Below are 26,173 nucleotides of genomic sequence, written 5' to 3'. Positions count from 1 at the left end.
CGCAGAGAGTAGACCGACATCATATTAAACCCTATGGATTAAGAATGCGATGTCACTTAAGTTCATATGCGTGTAAAGGCAGATGAGCGAATACTTTTGGCAACAGAGTGTAATTACTAGTACTAGAAACTACAGCCTCCAAAATGTAAACACAGTTCAATCAACAGAGCAGCAGCTCTCAGTTATTTTAAACAAATGATAAATATAACCTTCATGTAGCACAGCTGTAGTGCAGGACTGTTATGGTAGAAGAAATTCTTTTTCACAACACGAACTGGCAAAAAGTGTGAATCATCAGAATCAGAATACTTTGTTAATCCTTCAAGGAAATTGTGCATGTTACATCTTATTTGCACCACCTTACTCTTCTTAGTTTATTTGTACTGCTCTGTTCAACTTTTTGCAAATTCAAAATTATACAGTGAGTATGGAGACTTATTTATCCCAATCACAAACCTTTCCACTTCATCTGCATATATATCCCACTTGTTCTTCTTAATAATTTTCTTACCTATACCCTATTCATGTACACTAAGAGCATTGTGTTACCAAATTCCTTGCATGTGTATATCCAGCATATGGCTGAATAAAGCTGATTCACTATTTTTCAAGTGTTTATTGTTCAATTTAGAGAAGAGCAACTTCCTTTGTAAACCCAAACCTTCTGAAAGCTGCTTTATGAAATGGTCATCTACTTTCCATTTAAACTACACAAAGTAATCCCAAAACGTGAGTGTGTGGAATACAAACTATGACCAGAGAGTAAGGTTATAATCTTTTAATAAAAACTTTGGTATCAATAACATTCTGTCCAATAAAAATAAGCGTGACCGTTCCTTGTGTCACACCAGGGGCTCAACATCTGCTTCACCAAGAAGAAGTGTTGAATTCATACCATTTTGATGTGGTGGGGGGGGGAGGGGGGCAAACAAATTTCTAACTGTATCAAGATTCACTCATGTCTAAACATTTCATTCATTTATGTCTTAACCTCAGAGAGTGCAGAAAGGAAAATGAAAAGTCAGTGCCACAGACATATCCGAAATAAGTTACAATACATTAGTCTTAATTTTTGTCTCCATTCTGAGTTTTTATGATTCACCAGGCTGCACAAAAAAGTCCAACAGACAATTAAGTTCAAATGGAAATCTCAGTGGTGATCTACATTCTTTCAATCGAATTCACCACAGGTTTGGCACAGCGTCTGGTCAACCTTCAAAATACTCTAATAGACAAGTAATTACCCAATGAAACTGCAAGAAACCATAGATGTGTCATTAGAAAAGGAGGAATGAACAGTGGAAAACCTTCGAAACAATTCAGCAGTTCAGGGGTAACATCATGACCAAAATGAAAAAGACACCAAGTCCAGTAACACCCACTTGTCCCCATTTACTACATTTAACCCCTAAGTTGGATTGTGTCCAAATCTCAGGGAAAGGATGCACAGCAGCCACATAACCCCTGGGAAAAACAGGACAGAGTTTCTGGAGAAGGGCTAGAAACACCTCCTCAAAGCTCGTCCTTGGCCTTTGCTTCATCTTCCTCCATTTCTGAAAGTGCTTCCTCTAGGTCGTCCTTCGAATCATCATCATCATCATCATCATCATCCAAGTCTCCATCTTCATCATCATCTGCTTCAGTTTCTTGTTCTTTGGCCTTCTCCTCCTCCTCTTTTCGTTTCAAGTCATCTTGTTCCTGCTTCATTTTCTTCTCTGGTTCCTGTAGGAAGGTTTAGAAAAGTCACAAATAATTTAACTTAATCATTTCAGGATTTCACTGGCTTTGTGTCTCAAGAAGAATACCAGCATCAGCATACCTTTGTTACACCCCATGTCTCATTTCCAACTTCTTCTGCTTCCTTCACGTCATCGGCGATCAAGAAGTTGTCGAAGATGGTGCCAGATTTCACCTGAGATAAACCGCAACAAATGTTATATTGAGGTATTATTACAGCAATAACTGTAGTATTCAACGATGAAATCCTTCTCTCTCACCTGCCAAAGATCAAGACCCAAAACACCAATGTTGTCAAACTTGTAGATGTTTGAATCAGCACTGTATTCAGGATTGTCAATCTCGGGATGCACCCAGGCTCCTTTGTAGTTGGGGTTGTCAATCTGTTTGGGTTTCCATTCTCCCTGTAATACAGAATGTATTTGTTTATTAGGCTGCAAAGGGATTAGGAGAGAAGGCGTTAGAACAGAAGAGATTACTTAAATATAGCCTACTTTGTATTCAGGGTTGGGGATCATGGGTGGCTCCCACTCTCCATCCATATCTTCATCCCAGTCTTCAGGCTTTTTAGCATCGGGATCTGGAATATTTTCAGGTTTGTCCCAGTCCTAAAAAAAAAAAAATAATTCAAATGCTTAAGTAAGACTTACTCCAAACAGTAGAGGTAGCTGAATTATACTACTAAGCTTATTCACCTCAGGCTTGGTGTCATCTGCATCGTCAATCTTAGCACGGTCATCCCAGTCCTCTGGCTTCTTGGCTTCAGGGTCCTTAATTTTCTTAGGAGGCAGGAAGTCCCAGTCATCCTCCAGACTGCCAGACTCAACCTTCTCATTGTCAATCTTCACCTCATAGGTCTGATCCGGATTCAGGATTAGCGTGTAGAGGTGGGTCAGTTCATCATCCTGGAAGGAAAGAAAGTGTTTGGTTTTGGCTTCTGATGCAAAAGCAAAGTGATTTCAGAATACAAATTGTAAAACACTATAATTACCTTGCACTTAATCTCTTTCTTGATGAGGTGATTCTTGCCTTTGTAATTAAAGATGACATGGACTTTCTTGGTGCTGTAGCCGCAGATGTCAGGGCCTAAGTGAAATAAAGTTTATTACTAAATGTTCTTAATCTTCCAATTGCTCCAGTTAAAATTAATATCTTTTCTTACCAAACATAATGTAGTATGAGGAATCGCCATGCATTTCAGTCTGCTCCAGGTCAGCAGGGAAGACCTTCACGTAGCCACCGCCACAGTCGATCTTCTGCTCATGCTTGACTGTAAACTGAATGACCAGAGGCTTCCCCTCGTTGCTGAAAGGCTCAAAACGGGCGGAGACGGCGTAGAAACGAGCATCCTGGCTTGTCTGCAGACCTAAAGAAGAAAACGCAAAGACAAAGACACCAAGGCATTTAAAACTGCATATAAGACCTGTCTGAGGCGGAAGGGCTGTTTAAGACGGAAGGGCCGTTTGAGACGTTTCCAATCCGTGAAAGTGACTTTTGCATTCAGGTCAGTAAATGCTCACGCTGTAGAATCAGGTTGCAACGAGTGAGTTTCGCTTTCATTTTTATGATTTTATGATAGCCAAGGATTTATTTTTCAGTTCCCACAATTAAATGTGAGTTTAATACTTGCACTAGAAGTAATTTTAATGACTGGCTATAATTAAATCAGTATGAACAGTAATTATTTGATATTGAGCAAATCAAAGCACGTGGGATAAATCTTGCTATTACTATTGAGATTTTGATTAAGAAAGTCCAAACGTTTACCTTTGTCTTTTTCGGCATCTCCATAAAAGTCTCCAGCCGTCAGTTTCCACTCTCCATAGTCGGACTTGTGCTTGGAGTTCACCCAACGACTTCTCCATTCATCTGAACAGAAAATGGCCATTAATTTACAGAGGATTAACACTTTGATCACTCAGCAGCATCAAGTTACTTCCCGAAATTCACATGACTGTCCAGGAATTATCACTAAATGAAATGACTTTATAACCTACTGCAAAACAGTGACATTAGTTTTATTTTACAGCTTGGGTGACGTGTATTAACATCCGTGGTATAGATATTACGTTGGCTAGCTTTTAGGCCTTGCTAAAGTTAGCTAGCTCATAACCCAGATTAAGTTAATAATCTGAAAAAAAGATGGCATTTTACACTGAATCAACGCCACTATCAATGTAATGATAATCTCACTATGATACTTCTGACCAAATGACGAAAGAAAACCAAGCTATTAATTAATTAACGCCAACTTCGTGCACAAATGCTATTACAGACTTCAATGCCAAACTTACCACCGTCCAGAAACTCCTCCCGAAAGTAGATATTTGCATGTACGCAGTATACAGCTAATATTACTGCAACTACACCCAACACTTGCATTTTTCCCATTTTTGCCCCTCTTTTAGCCGCTCACGTACCACCCGCTGCACAGCCGAGTTAAGACTACGACGCGGAGAAGGAAGAGTGGGGAATATTTTAGAGTCGCTCCAGCGAACAGATGTCTACCTGCCATTGGACAACAAGATGGCGTCGCTGGACCAATCACAGTAGACCACGAAACACATGTCATCTACAGGGTCTGGTCCAGGATCAGTTGTCTTGTAATTTTACTCTTCTTGTGTGTTGTTGTGTGGACGGTGCAGCAGATGGTGACAAATACCACTTAAACAAAACTAACTGCTCCCACGACCAAGACTTGTCAATCATTTATTAAATGATATCATTTGTTGCTGTTTATCTCAGGTGAAATATACAGCGTATTCGCTCGAGTCTGCAATTAAAACGATTTAAGCAAAACTATGAAGCCAACAAATCTGATTAGGGAAGCGCTAGAAAATAATGTATGTAAATGTAACACAAGTCCCTCAAAACTGAGAGAAATTCCGTTGGCAAAGAATTAAAGTTAGCTTCAATGCTACCTTTCCCAACGTCCTAACTGCCCTAACGGCTGAGCTCGTGACATCTCAACGCTTATCGTTCATTAACGTCATTAACGGCTCATAACGGCTATACTTGGTTGAAAACGTTTTAAACGGGAAACACCAGCTACTCGTCGTTTACTTTAAACAGAAATGGTGCGAAAGGAAAATGTGCCCAGCCGAAAGCTACAATTTCACTGATTGGCCGAGTTTTGGTAAGAGCAAAAACTAATGTCTTAACATTATGGTGTAAGGGTAACCAAAAGTTTGCTACCGGTAACGTTAAACTAACCTAGCTTCACTGAACAGTTCAATGCTAAACTAACGGACGGCTGTTAACTGCACTGCATTATCATTGATGTGATTTTGATTTAAAGAGCAAAATGGCATGTTTTATTAAGAAAAAATGGACTATAGATGTCGCTGTATGTAGTATGTATATACTAACCATACAGTGCCGCTTAAAAGTATTTGCACACCTCAGAATTGTCGACATATCTGCATAAAAATAACTCAAAACATCAGCGGATTTTCACACAAGTCCAAACACTATACAACAAGAACTGTATAAAAAAAAAAACAAATGAAACAGAAATATTATGCTTTGGTATTTCACTTATTCAGGAAAATGGTCGAATATTACATAGCCGTGAGGGGCAAAAAAGTAAGTGCACCTCGAGGATTACCAGTTAATTTTAGCCCAAAATAAGAGTTTCCAATCAATCAATGTAATGAAACTCAGGTGTTCAGATGAACAAATGCATCTGCAATCTTTTTTTTCTTACTTTTATTCACTATATAATAATATAATAATGATTAAAAATAATTATATTATATATTATATATTATATTTTTTGCAATTTTTGCATTTTTTTTTCTTATTTTCCCTCCGATTGTCTGAGGCCCCCCTAGCGCCCCCTGGCGGCCCCCCATTTTGAAAACCACTGGTCTAAGAGGTTGCAAAGGAACCCAGGTCAACTTCTAAGCAACTAAAGGCTTCTCTTATATTCGCTAATGTTAATATTCATGAATCCACCATCAGGTGTGCAAGTCAGAGTGGCAAGGGCAAAGCCACTGCTTTCCAAAAAGAACACGTCTGCCCATCTGCAGCTTTCTAAACATCATGTGAACGAACCAGAAGGCCATTGGTAAAATGTTTTGTGGCTGGAGAAACCAAGTAGAATTATTTGGCTCATGTATGGAGACTAAACAACACTTATCTATATGTACTTAAGGCTTTAGTATTGTTTTTTGTTTCAGTTTACAGAGAATAAGCGGAAGAACTGAGTTTTTCCCAACACCGAAGAAGTTAATTCCTTCTGCCTTACTACTTCAGCATGGATGTACACCATTCGAAAGCAGACAAGGTAGGTAATCACACCTAACACATTTAAATGTACACCTAGAGAATTCAAACAGCTATATTTGATCAATTATAATTACCTCTATTTACAACCTTTTGTCTTCCTCAGGCCAGATATAAGCAGGCAAGAGAAGAGCGAAAAAAGCTCCTCACCCCTGCACACAAGTACATGATCGACATGCTGGCTGACAGACTGGCCTTGGGACCAACAACAGTAGAGGAATTTATTTTAGATTCTTCATCTGTGAGTTTTTTTTCCCCCATAGATTCAGAATTAAATATGTGAAGGAGCTAGAACTTGACGTTGATATAAGAGAACCTCTCTGCATTTGAAGCAGTTTCACCTATTACTTTGCCTTCATGGTGGAAACTGAATATCATTAAAAACATGCTTGCAACAATCCCAAACAGAATACTGCATTGGTGACCTGATTGATGGTTACATATCATCATGTAGATGAAAGCTGATTAAAAATGAATGTGGGAGTATTATACTATTAAAATCCATATTATCTCAACCAGCACGTACAATCACTTGCTCAAAAATCAGAAAGTCTTTCACCTAGAGGTGTTGATGTGGATAATGATACACATTTTATAGTGAGGTTACTCATTGTTCTCTTCATTCTTAATTTTGGCAAGAAGTTTTAATAATGATTTTTTTCACAGGTGACAGGGACATTGTGTTTTTGGTTGGATTTCTTTTATACATACAAGTCTCTGGTGATATAAAAAAAAGTTTCTTTCTGTCTTTTTCACAGCTGGCTGCTTTTGATAATTTCTTTGCCACTGGAGGATGTAAAACCATTTCCTTTGTGTATCAAGAGTCCAATGTCCCAGGAATAGGTAGGAATAAATCTACAAACACAGTTTTGGACAGTCATATACATTAGTTTTGGTTGTGGTTCAGTCTGCATCGACGGCGCGAATCATGGTAGATTTGTATTGTTTGGGTTGTGATTCAGTCCGCATCAGCATTACAAATAAGTCTGATTGTTTGATCTGACTGGGCCTCTAAATGTGTTTTTCCTGGGATCTTGGCACAAGGGATTGTAACATCTTTTCCTGTGTATTAACAAAAGCCTTCATATACCTGTGATAAATACTGACAAATTTATCTTTTAATATAACTTTTCACATTACAAAGATTCTTTTGTGGAAACAGATTCAGAAGATGTGTTGGCCTACTTTATATCTACACAGTCAAAGAGACTCAGGATAAATAAAGTATCTATCTATCTATCTATCTATCTGTCTATCTGTCTATCTATCTATCTATCTATCTGTCTGTCTGATTACATAGCCTGACATTTTTTAGGGCGGAAACTAAATTAAGTTAAGCTAACAAAGTAAATAAAATACAAATAATTAAATTAGTACGACACAAATGATCCTCTCAAAATTTGGCCAGTTCTAACTTAATGGAACACAACATCAGCCACTGCCATCGGTGAATATCATCTTATTTGGCCAATGATAGTCAGTAGAGCAAATACTGGCCCATAAATATGTGCATCCCAAATAATTTAACACGTACACTGCGATATTTCATCGCATTCAAATTATGATTTGGATATAATTTCAGAGTGTGGCCGCGTATATCCTGGGACTGCCAGTGAAGGAAAAGTACTGAGGCTATTTTTAGCCAATTTATCCCGGACATGCCTTACAGGCATTTGCTGCTGCTTCATAAGGACCAGAGTGGACATTCCTGTGAATTCAGAAAACATACATGAGGTAAGACAGTCGTAAATTAATAAAGTTGTTTTTGTAATTAATTAGTTTATTTTGGTGTAACAAACACATTTCTTATGGGCCTTTTATGTTTTTGTAGTCAAATATAATTATTGTTCAAAAAAAACAAAACATTTTTTTATGTTCTGGAGGAAGTGGTTTTCCTGAGACTGTTTTGATGCTTGACAGGAGATCTTTTTTTCAATGGTTGATGCCAGAGATGGTCTTCTGAAAGGAATAAAGAATGCCTACAGCTTTCTGCTTCCAGCCTTAGATGCGGAACAAAACTGGGGTGCCTTAGACAAGTCTAGATATGGAGAAAAAATCAAAAAGAATTTCAAGTACACCATGAAACACTGTCTTAGCTCCTTGGATGGTAAGTCGTTTTTCCCCCCTATAAGTTATCACCACCATACTTTTCTGTAAAGATATTTAGGAGGAATGAAACCATGTCCTAACCATTTCTTTGGTGAATCTTAACTGGCTTTACATTTCCAATTGTTGCATTATGTGTTAACAGTTTCATTATTGTGATCAAATGGTTGTTTTGATGATCTTGTACTTTGTTTTGTTTGTACACTAGACATCCAGGTGAACAATGAAAGCATTGTTCACCTGAATACAGTCACAGATATTGACTTCTCTAAACTGGCATCCCTTGATGATATGAAAGTTGCGGCTGCCAATTTTGACATGGTGCATCAACTTGAAGAAATTCTAACGCAGTGGTGCAAGCAAATCGAGCAGGTTGATATGATTAAGAATTTCTATTTGTTATTATCACATTACTAGGCAGTTTTATGTGAAGAACAATTTCTGAGAACTGATCAAAAGTGGTAAATAGTTTGAGAAAGAGTATACTGAAGTTGAAAATAATCTCATTAATGTTATTCAAGTACAGTTTGCACAACAATCCAAAATGTAAATAGATATTTCCTTCCTATAGATTAACTGATTGAATCCCTAATTATCAGGTTCTGTTAGAGAGTGATCAGTTGAGGAAAGAGGCTGATTGTGCAGGTCCACTGAGTGAGTTAGAACACTGGAAAAGGATGTCCTTAAGGTTCAACTCCATCATCAGTCACATCAAAAGCCCAGCGTGTAAAGCAGTGGTAATGGTGCTCCATATCAGCCATTCCAAAATTATGAAGGTACTAAAACTAGTGTTAAACAGTTTTCTGTAGTACAGTCAAGTACTACAGAAAATTGTTAATACAGTGCACTATATTTTGTGGTTCTGGTTTGTATGTGTTTAGATATTGCATTAATTATAGAAATGATCACAGATCTTTTGTTATCCCATTGAAGATCCCGTTATTTTGGACTCTAGTAACTATAGTAACTTGAAGGGCATTTTATCAATCAAAAGATTTAAGGGATAAAACACTTGATTAAATATACAGTTTATATTATATAAAACTAGTAAAACATATGAAGTTCCATTGCTTTTAAACACTAAGAATGAACTGTGTAGAATGATGCAACCCTTAACCCATGCAGATGTGGCGGGAGCTGGATGTCAGGATAACAGATCGTGCCAATGAGGCAAAAGACAACGTAAAATTCTTGTACACGCTGGAGAATGTCATTCATCCCCTGTACAACAGTGACCCGGTATGTATAGTCAACAGTTTAGTTTAGAAAACTCTCTTGACACATAACTTCTTTACATCATATATTGACAGAGAACTACGACTCCAAAAGGCACTCTCGACTCTGAGCCACATGCACAAACTCAAGTTATGTATAAACTGGACATTTTAACTACTCTGGATATACTGTATATGTGTGATTCCAGGTTACCATGATGAAAAGCGTGCCAAATGTCATCAATGCTATCCACATGATTTACCGTGTTTCACTATACTATAATACAAGTGAAAAGATATCTGCATTGTTCATCAAAGTAAGTGACTGTATTTAGTCTATTTAGATTAAACTATTTTACAAAATAGGATTTTTGTGCAAAGACACAAGCTAAGGATCCATTTCCCTTTGTGAAACTGCATTCGTGAAAACTGTTCCAGGTCACAAATCAGATGGTTACAGCTTGCAGATCATATATTACTGACAATGGCACATGTCCCATGTGGGAACAAGATGCTGAACATCTCATCAGCAAAATGCAGGTGATGGTCATGCTATTTTTTCACTACTTACATTTGTGTTACCATTACTGAGGCTTTGACACCAGAAGACTATTCTATTGTCGTTTATCTTGGTCAGGACTGTGTCCGCTTGTATCAGGAGTATCAGACCTGCTTCCAGAAAACAAAGATCCAAAGAACAGTGGAAGGACCTGGAAAGAAGTCCTTAGAGGTTTCAGAGATGCAGATCTTTTGCAAGTTTGAGCGCTTCTGCAAACAGCTTGAAAAGGTGCAGTGTATTTTTTAAACTTGAATCCCTCTCTTATCATAAGGCATTGCCAAGTAACAATAAACATTTTCTTTTTTAGATCACACAAATAATAAGAGTGTTCAAGGCATTTCAGTCTCTTGAAAAATCAAACATCGAGGGCATTCAGAGTCTAGCCAGACAATTCCACACTGTGGCCATGAATTTGAAAAGGAAGCCGTATGACATGTTGGCTCCAAGGACAGCTGAATTTGAAGCTGATTTTGTTAGATTTATGGCTCAAATCAGCAACATTGAGGTATGTACATTTTCTTTTTAAGCATTATCATGCGAGGTAGTAGAACTAAGGCACGGTGAAGTGCAGATCATTATGTATTTAGGGATTCATTTTGAGATCAAGATCTATTTTGAAATTTTTATTCTGTCCTTATCTGTAGAACCAGCTGCAGGCTTTTATGAGTTCATGGTTCACAGACATCACATCATCTGAGCAAGCTCTTTCCCTACTGCAGCGGTAAGTATACCATAGTATAGAAGAATGTTATAAAGATGTTACTGTAATTATTGAAGCTGTGATATATTAATGAAGATATACTGACGTGTTTCATAAAGTGTTTTGTCTGTAGTTTTCAGAGGCTTAACATTCCCTGCCTTGACACAAAAATTCCTGAAATTTTGTGCCTCATTCTCAAGCATTACGCCTCCGAAATAGAGTTTGTCAAACAGGTATCCAGTTTGCTTATAATAGGCGCTAAATGCATTGTCAAATTTATATTATATTGACATTTTTGATCAAATTGACTTTTGCTAACTTACTTTGTAGCTCTATGACAAAAACAAAGAGGAGCCTCCATTAGCTAGAAACATGCCTCCTACAGCCGGAAAGATTGGTTGGGTCAGGCATCTCTACAAAAAAATAGAAGAACCCATATCATATATGAAAGTAAGACTACATTTCTGTAATCAAAATAACTAAAACAGTAAGGACTTCATTAATATACTGGAATATTTGTATGATGACCGAATCCGCCATCCTGCACAGGACAACTCTGAGATCCTGTGCAGTCCTGAGGGACAAGATGTGGTCAGAATGTACAATCAAACTGCAGCTACGTTAGTGGAGTTTGAGTGTGTTGCCCACCAAGCATGGATTGATGAACTATCAACACTAAATGGTTGGTTCTCATTTTGGGACTTAATATGTTAATACTCTAGGGTGCACAATTTCCCTTGTTAGGTTTCATATGGGCATCCTGTTAATTTAGTTTCAAATAAGCTGTCCCTGTTCTTTACAGTCTTAAATGTGACGCTGCTGATTCGTCACCCAACGACTGGAAAGTTACTTGTAAACTTTGATCCTAAAGTAACTGAGGTTATTCGGGAGACTAAGTGTCTGCTGAAGATGGGTCTGAAGGTTCCAAAGCACGCTTTACGTCTTGTTCACATGGAAAGAGACATTAAAGCCAATCACCTCAGACTACAGGTAAATCAATGTATAATTTTCCTATAGAAAGGTTTTAAAGTTATATGTGAAATTACTTGTATATTTTTTTTAATAGACCATTTTGGCAGATTATGAATCCACTTGTATGAGCATACCTGCAGAGTTCACCAGCTTGATGGCCTCAAAAATAAAAAATGTAAGTATTTTGTAAGTGCAATAGACGATGTCTGTTGTGAGAAAGTGTCCAAGCTGGTAAGTATGCAGCTGACTGGAGGCAGTGCCACAGTTTTCATCTACATAGCTTTTGTGTCCTAAGTTTAGTTTTTAGCAGTGCTTACATGTATTTTGTAAATTACAAGGTGGAATCTGCACTTCGCCATGGCTCAGTGCTGCTCACCTGGTCATCCTTCCTTCTGGACAAGTTCTTCCAAAATGTTGACACTGCTTTGTTTGAGCTCAAATATCTTTTAAACAAGGTATGCTACTGAGTGAAATAGCATATCCAGAATATCCAGAAAATTGCTTTCTGGATAGTCATACTCTTGCTCAAAGATATTTCGATGCTACTTTTTTTCAGGTGCAGGATATTTGTAACGTTCGCATTGATGATGTCCTTAAAGATATTTCAGAGACAGTTTTGGTTGAGCTTCCTGAGGATCATGCGTCTTCAGTACAGCACCTGATTGACTGTAATAAGGTATGATCATCTTGTCTTCATTCTTCAAATTGAAACATGAATACAAATTATACTGTTGTTCTTTTGCTAGATTATTTTTTATGTTAAAATTTAACTATTATTGTTTCCCTGTTGTTGTTTTATTTGCCTTTTGAAATAAATTATGAATTGTGTCTGGTTGACTAATCCACCATACTTTATCTCCTTTTTAGACTCATTGTAAGGAGTGGGCAAAGACATTGGATTACAAATGTAGTCATGTTAAAGCAGCAGTCAAGGAGCTGGATAATGTGTTAAGGGCCCTATATGAACCAAAAGTCCCCAAAACTGTTGAGGAACCTGCTTCAGGTACTATTAAGTCCCAGTTTTAAGTGTCCACAAGTGGTAATAAAAAAAGTAAATGTATCTGTTTGTATTTCACCCTTTGAACGTTTTAGGACAGAGGATTGCGACATTCTTAGGAGGGAGGTGTATTGCGGATGAGGGAGAGATTTTAGAAGGTCCAGCTAAAGATAAAACAATTAAATTTGAAAAGGTATGTTTGCTTACTAACGGCAAATCATTTCTGTCATGCAGTACAACAACAATTGTGCTTATATATAAAATTTAAATCTTAATTTCAGGAGTTTAAGAAACTTTATGAACACTTCAGTGCGAGGGTATTGGATGCACTTGTCAAAACAACCAAAAAATCTCTGGAAACCCTGAAAAGGAGAATTTGTGGCACTAAGTAAGTATGCCTGTGTTTGTCGTTTTGGACAAGGAATGACTGCGCTCTCTTGTACGTTGACATTAATAACAATAACAATTTTAGGACATACCAGAAGTCTGTGTTGAAGATGGTCCCTCTAATAAAATCTGAAATTCAGCTGAACACCCCCAATGTGGTAAGTCTGTTGAGTGATTACAGATTCCATGCTACAGTAGTTCTGGAGTTGTGGAGAACGATCATCCAGACTTCACTGACGGTCTTGTTAAACAAAAATGAACTCTGTCTGATAATTTCTTGTCATAAGGTAATGAGTCCCACCATAGATGAGATCCAACACGACATAAATCACCTAACTGACTTGGTTTTGGAAGTTTGCAAGGATATTACATGGCAGCGGGAGTATAGTCAGGATGAAACAAAGAGTAACGGTAACCCATTATCAGCATATACATCCATGATAAAGCACACCTGATAAAGAAGTTGGCAGAAATGAATATCCTAAAATATAGTAGAAATATTTGGATCTTAATAGAGAAACATTTAAACTATTTGGCTTGTTGAATTCACATTATGTTTATTAGGTAAGTTTAAATTAATTAACAAATATTTGTATATCATATAATCAAAATTGTGTGCATACTACATATTGACAGTTTCTCAACTGTTCATATGGATTTGTAAATAATACGGGCACCGTTTTGGTCTGGTATTTAAAAAAAAAAAATGAATTGAGTGAAAATGTGTCTTTTTTCATCCTACAGTAATGTATAATAAAATATTTTTATTTTTTATTATTTTCTGATCTGTTAAAATCCATATTAGTCCGATGGGTGAACATGATTCGTTTTATTAATCTTTTTGGGAAATTGTCAAAATCATTGATTGACATTGATTTTTTTTTCTTTTTTCTCATACACAAAAGACAATTTCTATCACTGTGTTGTTGAACACAAGGACATCAAAAGGGTTGTGATCGTTCTGAAAGCAGCAATCAGCGTAGAGAGGGAACACGCAACTGAAGTTTTGATGCAGTTTAGTCCTTTCAGATTGATCTGGGAGGAGGACAGGAACCTCAAAATGAAGGTTTGTTTTCCTACACACATAGCCTATTCTGTGTTGATTTTCATTGAAAAAAATCAGTTTTTCCCACATTGATAACATGATGATTATATCTCTTGGAAAGGAATTCATGGACAGTAAACCATCCTTGATCCAGTTTCAGTCTGAAATCCAGTACTATGACTCAGTTGAAAAAGAAATTGGTGATATCAAGCCCATCATCCTTTTGGGGTCTACTGAATTGTCAACAGGTAAGATAGTCTATCATACCGTGTTGTACACATAAATATATCATTTTAACTATGATTCGGATTTTAATTAGAATATAATATTAAAAATATTGAACCTAATTATTTTGTGGGTATTGAACACAAACTCACAAATAATAAAATGTATTAATAGAAATAATAGAATACATTAGATACTTTGAATTTTTCATTTGTTTATGGTGTTATTTGATAAAACAAATTAAATCATAAAAGTATACTGAATACAGAATAGTGTCATTTTACTTCCCATATCATTACCCCATCCACCCACCAGATGTCCTCAGACTCCCGTTCTGCTCCCAGTCATCTGTGTGTCCCACCCACCAAGTTCTCTAAATCTTATCTGTTTATCTAAAACTAAATCCACTCCTGTACCAATTGGTTTTGTGGGTGTGCTTTAGCTTTCCAGCTACATGTATGTATGTATGTATGTATGTATGTCTTATGTACTTTTTGTCTGGTTTGGAGCACAATCTCTGCCTTTTGACCTCTGTAAGAGCCACATATTCTTTAAGAGGGTTGTTTTCCTCCGAGCCACCAGGGGGCAGCGAAACGTCATGCAGTGGTTGAATGTCATGCGGCCGAAGGTGGCTACAGGTGTTTAAGTTTGGGTTAATTATGTGTTCTGTTTGCTGAAGTGGAAGGAGCCCAGTAGTTTTCGACTGTGCTCGAGTTTATTTTTATTTTTATAACTATTTGTTTTCATTATAACCAAAGGCACCGTCACGAGAAATAAAAGGACATTCTAAGTAAATCACGGAAAACGGACTATTGGTTTATTCTTTTCTTTTAAATTGAGTACACGTCCTAACAGCTTCAAGCCCACTATCAACCGGTATCGGCTAAGTATAGGACTAGCCACTACAACCTCCATTATCGATTCTAAAACTCACTGGAAAAACATATATTATTAGAGCAATCAGTACATACTAGGCAGACAATACATAGAATAAAATTCTATAAGACACATTATTTCCCTTGTATGCAGGTTCATTAAAGAAGGCACTGACAGTTGAGACCAGAGCCTGGAAGAAACTGTTATGTAAATGCCTGAAGGAGGAGTACAAGAAGAAAATGATTGACGTCAGCATACATACTAACAAATACTTCGTACAACTATCACATCCTGTGGATAATCTGGAAGATGTACGTCATGCCATGGGGGCCCTGTCTACGCTTCGAGATGCTGAAATACAGACTGATATGACTCTGATTTCCATTGAGGTATGAATATCATAACCATTTGTTCATTGGGCTTTAGCTGCAGACTTGAATATAACCATAAGTTGTTTGGCCATGTGCAAACTGAACAAAATGGCTGCACTCTATTAAAAACAAACACACAAAGGTCTGCATTGGTTAAGGAATATTACTACAAGTATGTAGACTAAAATGGTATCTACAAACATTTAAAGCAGATATAACATAGTTTTACACATTATTTACTTTTAATTCATTACCTTAATTAAGCCCTTAAGAAAAACCTGATAATGCTAAATGTGTATGTTTTTATATATATTTTTCAGTAAAAATACCAAAGAAAGATAAAGGGTTTTGTGAGTGCTGTAGCTTAAATCTGTGTAATGGAAACAGTCATCAAAACCCAACCCTGTAGATCTTTTTCACATTAGATACATCGGCTGTGAAACAACCTTCTTTTTGTGTGCAGTCTTCCACGCTGCCATGGCTTACAGGGACACTTAATGGAACTGATAACCACTTGTGACTAATTTAAACATTTTAATATAAAAAAAACTTCTGATATTGTATTTCACAGGAAGCCTATGCCATCCTGACTAAATATGAAGCAGATGTGACCAAAAGAGATGCTGAGGGAGTGTACAATCTGAGGCATTTCTTCACAAAACTTCAGTCTAAAGCTGTCAGTATTACCACTATGCTGTATTTTACTGTAATATATACTTCACTTTGCTTGGGGATTTTATAATGTGTTATTTTGCATCACAGTTACAGTCTTGCTCTTTGATTCCTGAATTTCCCAGAGATCAGTGCAAGAAGAGCTTGTCCATATGCAGCCCAAGTTCAAACAAAACCTAGTGGAATGTGTTGCTGTCTTCCAAAATAATGTTGTCACGTTTATGGAACAGTATGATTCTGTAAGTAATCTGTGAATACTTTCAAGTTTTCCATAAATCTATCCTACATTACATTAAAGTATTTATCTTGTATGATCTTGGATTTTAGGAAGGCCCCATGGCTGATGGAATACCACCTCAAGAAGCCTGCTGCAGGCTCCGGGTCTTCCAGGTTACACTGTTTATTATCTAACCATTTAAACAAATAGACTGGCATTATCTGCTATCTCAGTCTGAAGTGAAGATTATTCAATTTTATACAAAATTCCAACCAAGTCAGTTGTGAATAAATGTCGCATTTAACAAAGTCTTTATTTCACTTAGGCTAAATTTGAAGGACTTTGGAGAAATTTCAACACATATACCTCTGGGGAGCAGCTGCTTGGCTTGCCAGTTACAGAGTATACATGTCTACTCACAAAAAAGTGTGTTACCAAAGTAATGATATTTATAATAATGTGTAATGTATTCAAGCTAATAATGTAATGATTTGTTTTGTGTCCCTTAGAAAAGAGATTGATCTGCTTCAAAAACTCTATGGCCTGTATGATGCAGTGATGAGAAAGATTAGTGGGTATTATGGCATTCTGTGGACACAAGTGGATATAGAAAAAATCAATTCGGAACTTTTGGAATTTCAGAACAGGTTAAGCGTTTCTGTTACTGTCCCCTACTGTTTCAATTTGCTGCGTGTTTTTATTGTTCTGTAGTTTAATAATTAACCTCTTTATAGATGCCGAAAGCTGCCCAAAGCACTGAAAAACTGGCAAGCTTTTCTGGATCTTAAGAAGACCATTGATGATTTCAATGAGTCGTGCCCTCTGCTTGAATTGATGGCAAACAAATCTATGAAGCTAAGACATTGGAATCGGATAACAGACTTGACTGGACATGAATTTGAGGTGGAGTCCCCTACCTTTACACTGCAGAACATCATGGAAGCACCACTGTTGAAGTACAAGGATGAGATAGAGGTTTGTTGCTAGTTTAGATACTCTGGTGTCATTTAAACCAACACTACTTTCTTGCCACAATATTTATCTTGTCTGTATATTTGGTCTTATATGCATTAACCCTTCTAAACCTAGCTTTTTGTATTTGAAGGACATCTGCATATCATCTGTAAAGGAGAAGGATATTGAGGCTAAATTGTCACAAATAAAAGAGGTGTGGTCCAGCCAGACCCTTAGTTTGATGACATTTAAGAATAGAGGAGAACTGATGCTGAAATCAGCTGAGACAGCTGAGATTCTCACCATTCTGGAGGATAGTCTGATGGTCCTGGGTTCACTACTGAGCAACAGGTAGAACAGAGCAAACGACAAGTGGGAATTTAAATTTGATTGACTCAGTCAATCCCCAAATAAACGTTAAACGCTATGATGATAAATGTGATGTGAAGCAATTTAAGTATATTGAGTCAAGATATGTTTTTGAACATCCATACAATATCTTATGGATCTTGTGTCTTTTTCTGCTTTGTACAGGTACAGCGCCTTCTACAAAGCGGAGATCCAGGATTGGGTCTCCAAGTTGTCAACATCATCTGATGTCATTGAACAGTGGATTATTGTGCAAAACCTCTGGATTTATTTGGAAGCTGTCTTTGTTGGGGGTGATATTGCCAAAGACCTGCCACAGGTGCAGTCCTTGCTTTATATCCTTATATAAAATTACGGTATTGAGCCTTATCAAGATGGCATAATACATATTTTCCCCACTACAGGAAGCAAAGCGATTTCAGAATATTGATAAATCCTGGATTAAGGTCATGCAACGGGCACAAAAGGTCACAAATGTGGTGGAGTGCTGTGTGGGAGATCCAATCCTGGGGCAGCACCTGCCAGATCTTCAGAAACAGCTGGAGTTCTGTCAGAAATCTCTTGCAGGGTAATTTCTTGCCCAAAACTGTTTTTGTTTGAAGCATTTATACGAAAACATCCTTTTTTCCCCAGTTACAAATAGCAGTACAGATGATTCTAATCATGTGTACAATTAGATGATGTGATCTATTTTAACAGGTACCTTGAGAAAAAGAGGCTTTTGTTTCCACGTTTCTTCTTCGTGTCTGATCCGGCTCTGTTGGAAATCCTTGGACAAGCCAGTGATTCTCACACAATTCAGGTTAGAACATCAGTTGTCTCTATAGAAAAAATGTTGGAATCACAGTACCACTGTGTAAGACCTTGACAGTCCCATTTCCATGTCTGTGTGTTATCAGGATATCTAGTCAGCACGAGATTTGGTGTAAAAAAGAAACATGGGATTAGGTGTTGTTAAAAGATAACTTTACAATGGGATTTTTAATTTCCTCATAAATGAATCTTGATGTTACCTTTTAATAGTGAAGAAAAATGCATGTGATAACCTCTTCAAAACGTTTTGACAAGTATTCATCTATCATACTGACATTTGATTCATTCTAGTTTTTAATAAAAAACTGTAATATTGATACAATTATTTTTCAGTCACATCTTCTTGGAGTCTTCGACAATGTAAATGCAGTAGAGTTTCATGCAACAGAGTATGACAGGATTTTGGCAGTTATTTCACAAGAAGGAGAGAAACTACCGGTATGTAATGCTAATAACCTTTTTTAGATTATAACTATAATATAATTACGCATTTGCAGATTGTAAATATATGGGACTACATTTGTTACTTTTAATCTAAAGCCATTTAGCATCTTTTGCAAATGGAGCTCTGAGTAAATGCTAGTAAATGTGTGTTTATGGTTTCAGCTGGACGATGCAGTCATGGCACAGGGAGCAGTGGAGCTCTGGCTTGGGGAGCTGTTGTTGCTACAGCAGTCTTCATTACATACTGTTATCAAAGCTTCAGATCTAGAGATAAATGATGAAGAATTTGATCTTCTCTCTTTTCTCAACAAATTTCAAGCCCAGGTCAGAAGACGATAGTATGGCTGTTAGTTAAAACATTTACTGCTGTTTGCTGTTTTTTAATGTGTGACTAGTGGCACCCTAATGGATGTCAGCCCAAGCCCTTAGTATTGATATTATATCGTAATATGGATTTTCTCCACTGCTTAAGACCAATACCAGAACTGTTACAAGAACTGTGACCGTACAATCCACCCTCCATCTCCACCTTCTTGTAAAAGTGTTTACAACAAAGTTTTCAAACAGTGCACCCTTCAATGTGTTCCTAGAAAATCATTGTCATATATTTTAGTAATGACCTATCCTTGACCCAATCAAATTTTGAGATAGTGACCACTTTGTCCAGAATTTTAGGCCCAGGCCTCACGAAACCACTAGTTTATGCCCTGTTTGATTTTTTTAGGTGGGCCTGCTAGGAATCCAGATGCTTTGGACAAGAGATGCAGAAGAGGCCCTTGAAAATGCTGAAGATGACAAGGAAATCATGCCTTTCACCAAAAAGAAATTCCTAAATCTACTCAGCATACTCATTAAACAAACCACCCACGACCTCACCAAATTTGACAGAGTCAAATATGAGACACTTGTCACAATCCATGTGCACCAGAGTGATATATTTAATGATCTAGTAGGTCCTTTGAAAATTCTTACTTCTCCATGTCCACTGTCACTCATTCATTAATATTGCATGACTGTTATTGTCATTTATGTAACATATTCCTATTCATACTCCACTTTATCCACAGGTGAGAAAGCGTATTAAATCCATCAGTGACTTTGAATGGCTGAAGCAGAGCAGATTTTACTACAAGGAGGACCTGGATAAGGTCCTTGTATCGATTACTAATGTTGACTTCATTTATCAGAATGAGTTCCTCGGCTGCACAGATCGTCTGGTTATCACCCCTCTGACTGATAGGCAAGAAAAGAGGAATTGATTTTGTTTGTTAATAACTTTAAATGTATATTTAATTCCTTAATGGAAATTAAAAAAAAATGCTTTTTCTCTATATAGGTGTTACATCACACTCTCCCAGGCTTTAGGCATGAGCATGGGAGGAGCCCCTGCTGGACCAGCTGGCACTGGGAAGACAGAAACTACCAAAGACATGGGTCGCTGCCTTGGCAAGTATGTTGTGGTTTTCAACTGCTCTGACCAAATGGACTTCAGAGGACTTGGCAGGATATACAAAGGTATACCAGGCATTGCAACAATTCATGAAGCAATGTGGTGTGGTGTACAGTTTGCCTTATGTCATTACGTGTTCTTTTCTTTCAGGCCTTGCACAGTCTGGGTCATGGGGATGCTTTGACGAGTTCAACAGAATTGACCTGCCAGTGCTTTCTGTTGCTGCTCAGCAGATCTACATTGTTCTGCAAGCACGCAAGAAACACAAGAGTAGTTTTATTTTTAGTGATGGGGACTGTGTTGACCTGAATCCAGAGTTTGGTCTGTTTATCACCATGGTAAGCTACATAAATGCACAGGTGTCTGTTTACAAGAAACACCTGAAAGTTGGTGGACATTTTTAATATGTGTAATAAACAAGTTTCCCTGTATGTAGAATCCTGGATATGCAGGTCGTCAGGAACTTCCTGAAAACCTAAAGGTGCAATTCAGAACAGTGTCTATGATGGTGCCAGACCGGCAGGTGGGTGACTGGCTATTGTAGGGAATTTTACTAGAACTTTTGCTTTAGACATACAAGTTAGTTTCTCACTGTTGTCTTTGGCAGATCATCATGAGAGTCAAACTAGCCAGCTGTGGATTCAATGAAAATGTTATCTTAGCCCAGAAATTCTTTGTTCTTTATAAACTATGTGAAGAACAACTTACTAAACAGGTGAGAATCTTGGTCGGTTCTTAATTTCTGTTTTGAATGAATGTTGACCCACTAACACACAGTTCTGCTATTTGTAAGGTTCACTATGACTTTGGACTCAGGAACATCCTGTCTGTGTTAAGAACACTTGGGGCCTGTAAAAGAGCACGACCTGATGACACAGAGTCAAGCACTGTCATGAGAGTGCTGCGTGACATGAATTTATCTAAACTGGTATGGCACAAACTCACTCTTGACTGACAGGAATCATTAAATTGTATATGCAGGTAAAGTACTGTGTAAATGAGTCTCTCCCTGTGTTTCAGGTGGATGAGGATGAGCCACTTTTCATTAGTCTAATCAATGACCTCTTTCCTGGTATCCAGTTGGATGGGAGCACATATACTGAACTTCAAACTGCTGTTGCTCATCAAGTTGAGCTAGCTGGTATTGTCAACCACCCACCATGGAACCTCAAACTTGTTCAGGTACATCAAACCTGCTTCTTCTGTGTTTTAAGTTCCTGTTGTAATAAAGTTAGCATTTGGGAAATACCCCTCTTACTTTTATGTCATTGTCACTCTGACAATCAGCTTTATGAGTCTTCACTAGTACGCCATGGCCTTATGACTTTGGGCCCAAGTGGAGCTGGGAAGACCACAGTCATCAACATTCTCATGAGATCTATGACTGAATGCGGAAGCCCTCACAGGGAGATGCGCATGAATCCGAAAGCAATCACTGCACCGCAGATGTTTGGTCGTCTTGATGCCGCCACAAATGATTGGACCGACGGTATCTTTTCTACTTTGTGGAGGAGGACACTGAAAGCTAAGAAAGGTCTGTAACACATTTAGTGAGATGTCTGTGAAGATCTATGGTTGTCCAGGTGAAACCTCATCAAGAAACTCAAGCTCTTCCTGTTGCTTTTGTTTCAGCACTTGGAAGTTTCACTATACATAACAAATTACCTATGTAAAAACAAACTGACCCAAAACATAGTACTTAGTTAAATATTGTCTGAACAACATTATGTGATATTGTCTGAATGCCATTATGTGATTTGAGAACTCAATAATGTAACTGCTCTGAAATGTGTACACTTCAGGGGAGTTCATATGGATTCTGCTGGATGGTCCTGTGGACGCCATATGGATTGAGAACCTCAACTCTGTTCTGGATGATAACAAAACACTGACCCTAGCTAATGGTGACCGCATCACAATGTCACCGTCCTGCAAGTTGGTGTTTGAGGTGCATAACATGGATAATGCCTCCCCTGCTACTGTGTCTCGAGTGGGTATGGTCTTTATGAGCTCATCAGCTCTTAGCTGGAAACCCATACTCCAGGTATAGTTATTTTATGAAGACATAAATGGAGAAAATGTGTGCAGAAAAGAAATAATGCTGTTTTTTTACAATGGAGTGCTTATATGAAAAATGGCCTTTATGTTTCAGGGATGGGCTCATAAGCACAATGCAAAACAGGCCGACAGCATTATTACTTTGTATGACAGGGCATTTGAGGATGTCTACTTGTATATGAAGCAGAACCTTAAACCCAAAATGGAGCTTTTGGAGTGTAACTACATAATGCAGGTACGTTTATCCAAATAAGATGCTGGAGCAAAAGAAAGAATTAGATGATGCCGGTAAACTCCTTCAGAACTGTCTGATTATTCTCCACTTTTAGTCTGTGAATCTGCTGGAGGGCCTCCTTGCAACCAAGGAGGTAAGTGGCTCTACTGATAGCAAACACCTTGAGCGCCTCTTTGTCTTCTGCCTGATGTGGAGCCTGGGAGCCCTTTTGGAGTTAGAGGATAGAGACAAACTGGAAACTTTCGTCAGAGGCCACGACAGCTGCATTGATGTGCCTCAAGTAAAGCCAGGAGAAACCATGTTTGAGTACATGGTCAACTTGAACGGTAAAGTCATTTTATAAATCATCTATCATCACTTTGCTGTCTTTGTGTATTTTTAAAGTGAGTGTTTGAATGACACTTTGCAGGTGTATAGTATTGCTATCAGGCTGACTCCTTCTGTTGCAGGTGAGTGGTGCCATTGGAACAACCACGTGGGGGAATATGTCTATCCCACTGACCATGTTCCAGACTACACCTCCATTCTTGTGCCAAATGTGGATAACACAAGAACCTCTTTCTTGCTGGAGACTATTGCCAAACAACACAAGGTGATGTGTCTCTTATAAAATAATTATATGCTGTTAAAAATAGAATTACTTGTTTGGCTTGGTAGTTATATCTATGATAGATGAAAATTATGTATATGTAGGCTGTACTGCTTATTGGTGAACAAGGGACAGCTAAGACGGTGATGATAAAAGGCTACACAAAAAAATACGATCCCGAGACAGACCTGTTCAAATCCCTGAACTTTTCATCTGCAACAGAACCCATGATGTTTCAGGTAAACTATGTACTGTTAAGTTTTCTGTATCTTTGTGCAGTTCTGTATCGGCTTTTGTTTGTGAAAACTTTTTGTCATTTATAGAGAACAGTGGAAAGCTACATTGAGAAAAGAATTGGCAGCACCTATGGACCCCCAGGAGGGCGCAGGATGACGGTCTTTGTCGATGATATAAATATGCCTGTTGTGAATGAATGGGGGGATCAGGTATTCATATATATTTATTTTAAAAATATATTTATAATTTCATGGTCAGTCTGTTTAATCTGAATAACTACTCTGTGACTCCCCAAACAGATCACTAATGAGATTGTCCGCCAAATGATGGAAATGAGTGGCATGTACAATCTGGACAAACCAGGAGACTTTACCACAGTTGAGGATGTACAAATATTGGCTGCCATGATTCACCCTGGTGGAGGGAGAAATGATATCCCGCAAAGATTGAAAAGACAGTTTACAGTCTTCAACTGTACTCTGCCGTCCAACACTTCCATTGATAAGATCTTTGGTAGCTGTCTCTGGAATTATTCAGTTTTTATGCATACTGTAGGCTGTATTAAATTATTTTTTTTTTTTAAATTCATGCGTTTTTTTCTGCAGGTGTAATAGGGTGTGGCTATTTCCATGCATGCAGAAATTTCAACCCTGCGGTATCAGATATGATTGTGTTGCTTGTATCTGCTGGGAGGATTGTATGGCAGTGGACAAAAGTAATTATTTGGCAGGTGATGGCAAACTAATTGTAGTGATAGATTTATTCAATAAGGCTAAATGACGTTTTATCATTTCACTCTAAAGGCAAAAATGCTTCCCACGCCATCAAAGTTCCACTACATCTTCAATTTGAGAGACTTGTCCAGGATCTGGCAAGGAATGGTAAACGTTAAGGCAGAGGAGTGTGGTGATATCCCTACTCTTCTGGCTCTTTTCAAGAGTGAATCTACAAGGGTTATTGCAGACAGGTACAGTGCTTGCATACAGTAAATCCCCATCTAAGTACAACAAAAAGGCTGACTTAACCACTGTTCTATTGTAGGTTTATTTGCTCTGAGGACAGAGAGTGGTTTGAGAAGGCTGTATCCCGTGTGATTCAAGAGCATGTTGACCCTGGCCTTGTCCCAGAACTTCATCCTGAGCCATATTTTGTGGACTTCCTCCGAGATGCACCTGAGCCAACTGGAGAAGAAGAAGAAGATGCCTGTTTTGATGCCCCTAAAATTTATGAACTGGTATGATTTGTTTTAGAACCCGCAAAACATTTTTGTACTGTTGAAAACATAATCTGAGAAATTTAATGTTCTTCCAGGTACCAAATTTTGAGTTTTTATCAGAAAAGCTGATGATGTATCAGACTCAGCACAATGAGACTGTAAGAGGCTCCAGTCTGGATCTGGTTTTCTTCACAGATGCTATGACCCATCTTGTCAAGGTCAGACCAAGCCAGTCCCTCTGCAACATGTATTTTAGAAGAGACTGTAGTCATGCTTGTTTTAAATTTGACTTGCTTTAGATCTCGCGAATCATTCGAACTGACAATGGAAATGCCTTACTCGTGGGAGTGGGAGGATCAGGGAAACAGAGCCTGACTCGGCTAGCCTCATACATAGCTGGATACAATATCTTCCAGATCACATTAACAAGGTGAGAACAGACACAACAGAATTAGTGCTAATACTTACTTTACCTCTGATGTAATTAAACACTGTAATGATTAATCTCATAATAATCATTTCGAATGATGTTGATGATTCATATTGTTAATCTAGAAAATGGACAGTTTTTATCATTTTATTTACACTGTTAAACATGATGTTGCAATTTCACCTAATTCCCTGACCCTAATGTAAGTAAATTTATATATTGCAAATTTGAAAACCCACACTCATCTTTGAAATTTGACTTCACTCAAATGATTAAGTAATCCTCCATGGGTGACTTGGAGTTCCAGGGTTAGTTAGGTTTTGTCAATCATGAAAACAGTGAGCCTGTTTTCTTACAGTGCAATCTTTATTTTCTCATTAGAACATACAACATGGGTAATTTCATGGATGACCTGAAACTGTTGTATAAAACAGCGGGAGCTGAAGGCAAAGGCATCACCTTCGTCTTTACTGACAATGAGATCAAAGATGAGGCATTCCTTGAGTACCTCAACAATGTTCTCTCTTCTGGAGAGGTGAGGACCTTTAAGGGTACAAAACAGTGACATATTTGAAGCTTGACCAACTTAGTCTGCATTTGCAAGTATATTAAAGACTGTTATATTTGTTCTATTTTTAACTTCCTGAAGTTGTCTTTGTGTCACAGAAATAAAGAGATCAGACAGAATTTTACATTTGCAAATGAAAACCTGTACTGTTCCTGATGGCTTAATTTTAAATAACCTGTGTGCAGGTATCCAATCTTTTTGCTAAAGATGAGATTCAAGAGATCACCCAGAATCTGATCTCAGTGATGAAAGCAGAGTTTCCTCGCATTCCACCAACTTTCGACAATCTTTATGACTACTTTATATCTCGGTCTAAAAAGAATCTGCATGTTGTCCTTTGCTTCTCGCCGGTAAGTTAAAATTTTGTGTAGTCATTAACCAAAAGTAATGACCCATAGATTGGATCCTATTTTTCTACATCTTTATTCGTTTCATTTTCACTCCC

At 37.8% G+C, this 26,173-nt stretch overlaps 2 protein-coding genes across 2 annotated transcripts in view; one reads left to right on the top strand and one right to left on the bottom strand.

The window, feature by feature from the left end:
- Positions 1-763: 763 nt before the first annotated feature.
- calr3b (calreticulin 3b) lies at positions 764-4,201 on the bottom strand. Its single transcript, XM_084546273.1, has 9 exons — positions 4,032-4,201; positions 3,505-3,606; positions 2,900-3,103; positions 2,729-2,823; positions 2,433-2,642; positions 2,232-2,345; positions 1,998-2,141; positions 1,820-1,912; positions 764-1,722 (listed from the first exon to the last, which is right to left on the bottom strand). The coding sequence occupies exons 1-9, from the start codon at positions 4,126-4,128 to the stop codon at positions 1,513-1,515; spliced, it is 1,269 nt and encodes a 422-aa protein (XP_084402399.1). The 5' UTR covers positions 4,129-4,201; the 3' UTR covers positions 764-1,512.
- Positions 4,202-5,995: 1,794 nt separating this feature from the next.
- LOC311489914 (dynein axonemal heavy chain 8-like) overlaps positions 5,996-26,173 on the top strand; it is a gene marked incomplete at both ends in the record, with an annotated part of 28,825 nt that continues 8,647 nt past the window's right edge. The window contains 63 exons of the mRNA XM_084547225.1: positions 5,996-6,025; positions 6,110-6,265; positions 6,783-6,867; positions 7,607-7,758; positions 7,945-8,131; positions 8,339-8,502; positions 8,730-8,906; positions 9,256-9,369; positions 9,554-9,661; positions 9,783-9,884; positions 9,982-10,131; positions 10,211-10,408; positions 10,548-10,624; positions 10,737-10,836; positions 10,934-11,053; positions 11,153-11,285; positions 11,406-11,593; positions 11,670-11,750; positions 11,914-12,030; positions 12,132-12,251; positions 12,443-12,578; positions 12,668-12,765; positions 12,854-12,960; positions 13,045-13,117; positions 13,247-13,370; positions 13,865-14,025; positions 14,126-14,252; positions 15,259-15,494; positions 16,048-16,152; positions 16,274-16,387; positions 16,476-16,538; positions 16,691-16,791; positions 16,875-17,012; positions 17,100-17,340; positions 17,471-17,670; positions 17,854-18,007; positions 18,093-18,256; positions 18,388-18,490; positions 18,835-18,939; positions 19,108-19,269; positions 19,670-19,894; positions 20,013-20,185; positions 20,282-20,460; positions 20,546-20,733; positions 20,832-20,918; positions 21,003-21,110; positions 21,189-21,323; positions 21,416-21,577; positions 21,683-21,929; positions 22,198-22,439; positions 22,548-22,688; positions 22,783-23,014; positions 23,138-23,280; positions 23,382-23,516; positions 23,601-23,723; positions 23,814-24,027; positions 24,120-24,229; positions 24,318-24,481; positions 24,556-24,748; positions 24,826-24,948; positions 25,030-25,160; positions 25,542-25,695; positions 25,914-26,078. Of these exons, the coding sequence (XP_084403351.1) occupies positions 5,996-6,025; positions 6,110-6,265; positions 6,783-6,867; positions 7,607-7,758; positions 7,945-8,131; positions 8,339-8,502; positions 8,730-8,906; positions 9,256-9,369; positions 9,554-9,661; positions 9,783-9,884; positions 9,982-10,131; positions 10,211-10,408; positions 10,548-10,624; positions 10,737-10,836; positions 10,934-11,053; positions 11,153-11,285; positions 11,406-11,593; positions 11,670-11,750; positions 11,914-12,030; positions 12,132-12,251; positions 12,443-12,578; positions 12,668-12,765; positions 12,854-12,960; positions 13,045-13,117; positions 13,247-13,370; positions 13,865-14,025; positions 14,126-14,252; positions 15,259-15,494; positions 16,048-16,152; positions 16,274-16,387; positions 16,476-16,538; positions 16,691-16,791; positions 16,875-17,012; positions 17,100-17,340; positions 17,471-17,670; positions 17,854-18,007; positions 18,093-18,256; positions 18,388-18,490; positions 18,835-18,939; positions 19,108-19,269; positions 19,670-19,894; positions 20,013-20,185; positions 20,282-20,460; positions 20,546-20,733; positions 20,832-20,918; positions 21,003-21,110; positions 21,189-21,323; positions 21,416-21,577; positions 21,683-21,929; positions 22,198-22,439; positions 22,548-22,688; positions 22,783-23,014; positions 23,138-23,280; positions 23,382-23,516; positions 23,601-23,723; positions 23,814-24,027; positions 24,120-24,229; positions 24,318-24,481; positions 24,556-24,748; positions 24,826-24,948; positions 25,030-25,160; positions 25,542-25,695; positions 25,914-26,078 (9,045 nt within the window). The remainder of the gene's footprint in view (positions 6,026-6,109; positions 6,266-6,782; positions 6,868-7,606; positions 7,759-7,944; positions 8,132-8,338; positions 8,503-8,729; positions 8,907-9,255; positions 9,370-9,553; positions 9,662-9,782; positions 9,885-9,981; positions 10,132-10,210; positions 10,409-10,547; positions 10,625-10,736; positions 10,837-10,933; positions 11,054-11,152; positions 11,286-11,405; positions 11,594-11,669; positions 11,751-11,913; positions 12,031-12,131; positions 12,252-12,442; positions 12,579-12,667; positions 12,766-12,853; positions 12,961-13,044; positions 13,118-13,246; positions 13,371-13,864; positions 14,026-14,125; positions 14,253-15,258; positions 15,495-16,047; positions 16,153-16,273; positions 16,388-16,475; positions 16,539-16,690; positions 16,792-16,874; positions 17,013-17,099; positions 17,341-17,470; positions 17,671-17,853; positions 18,008-18,092; positions 18,257-18,387; positions 18,491-18,834; positions 18,940-19,107; positions 19,270-19,669; positions 19,895-20,012; positions 20,186-20,281; positions 20,461-20,545; positions 20,734-20,831; positions 20,919-21,002; positions 21,111-21,188; positions 21,324-21,415; positions 21,578-21,682; positions 21,930-22,197; positions 22,440-22,547; positions 22,689-22,782; positions 23,015-23,137; positions 23,281-23,381; positions 23,517-23,600; positions 23,724-23,813; positions 24,028-24,119; positions 24,230-24,317; positions 24,482-24,555; positions 24,749-24,825; positions 24,949-25,029; positions 25,161-25,541; positions 25,696-25,913; positions 26,079-26,173) is intronic.

The sequence above is a fragment of the Chelon labrosus genome, assembly GCF_963514085.1.
Source record: "Chelon labrosus genome assembly, chromosome: 6".
In the NCBI taxonomy this organism is placed as follows: Eukaryota; Metazoa; Chordata; class Actinopteri; order Mugiliformes; family Mugilidae; genus Chelon; species Chelon labrosus.
This window is presented reverse-complemented; position numbering and strand designations above follow the sequence as displayed.

Coding starts and splice junctions, on each gene's coding strand:
- calr3b (XM_084546273.1), bottom strand. CDS start 4,128: ATGGGAAAAATGCAAGTGTTGGGTGTAGTTGCAGTAATATTAGCTGTA. Junction 3,607..4,031: donor GGAGGAGTTTCTGGACGGTG/GTAAGTTTGGCA, acceptor TTTTCTGTTCAG/ATGAATGGAGAAGTCGTTGG. Junction 1,913..1,997: donor TGGGTCTTGATCTTTGGCAG/GTGAGAGAGAAG, acceptor GGTTTATCTCAG/GTGAAATCTGGCACCATCTT.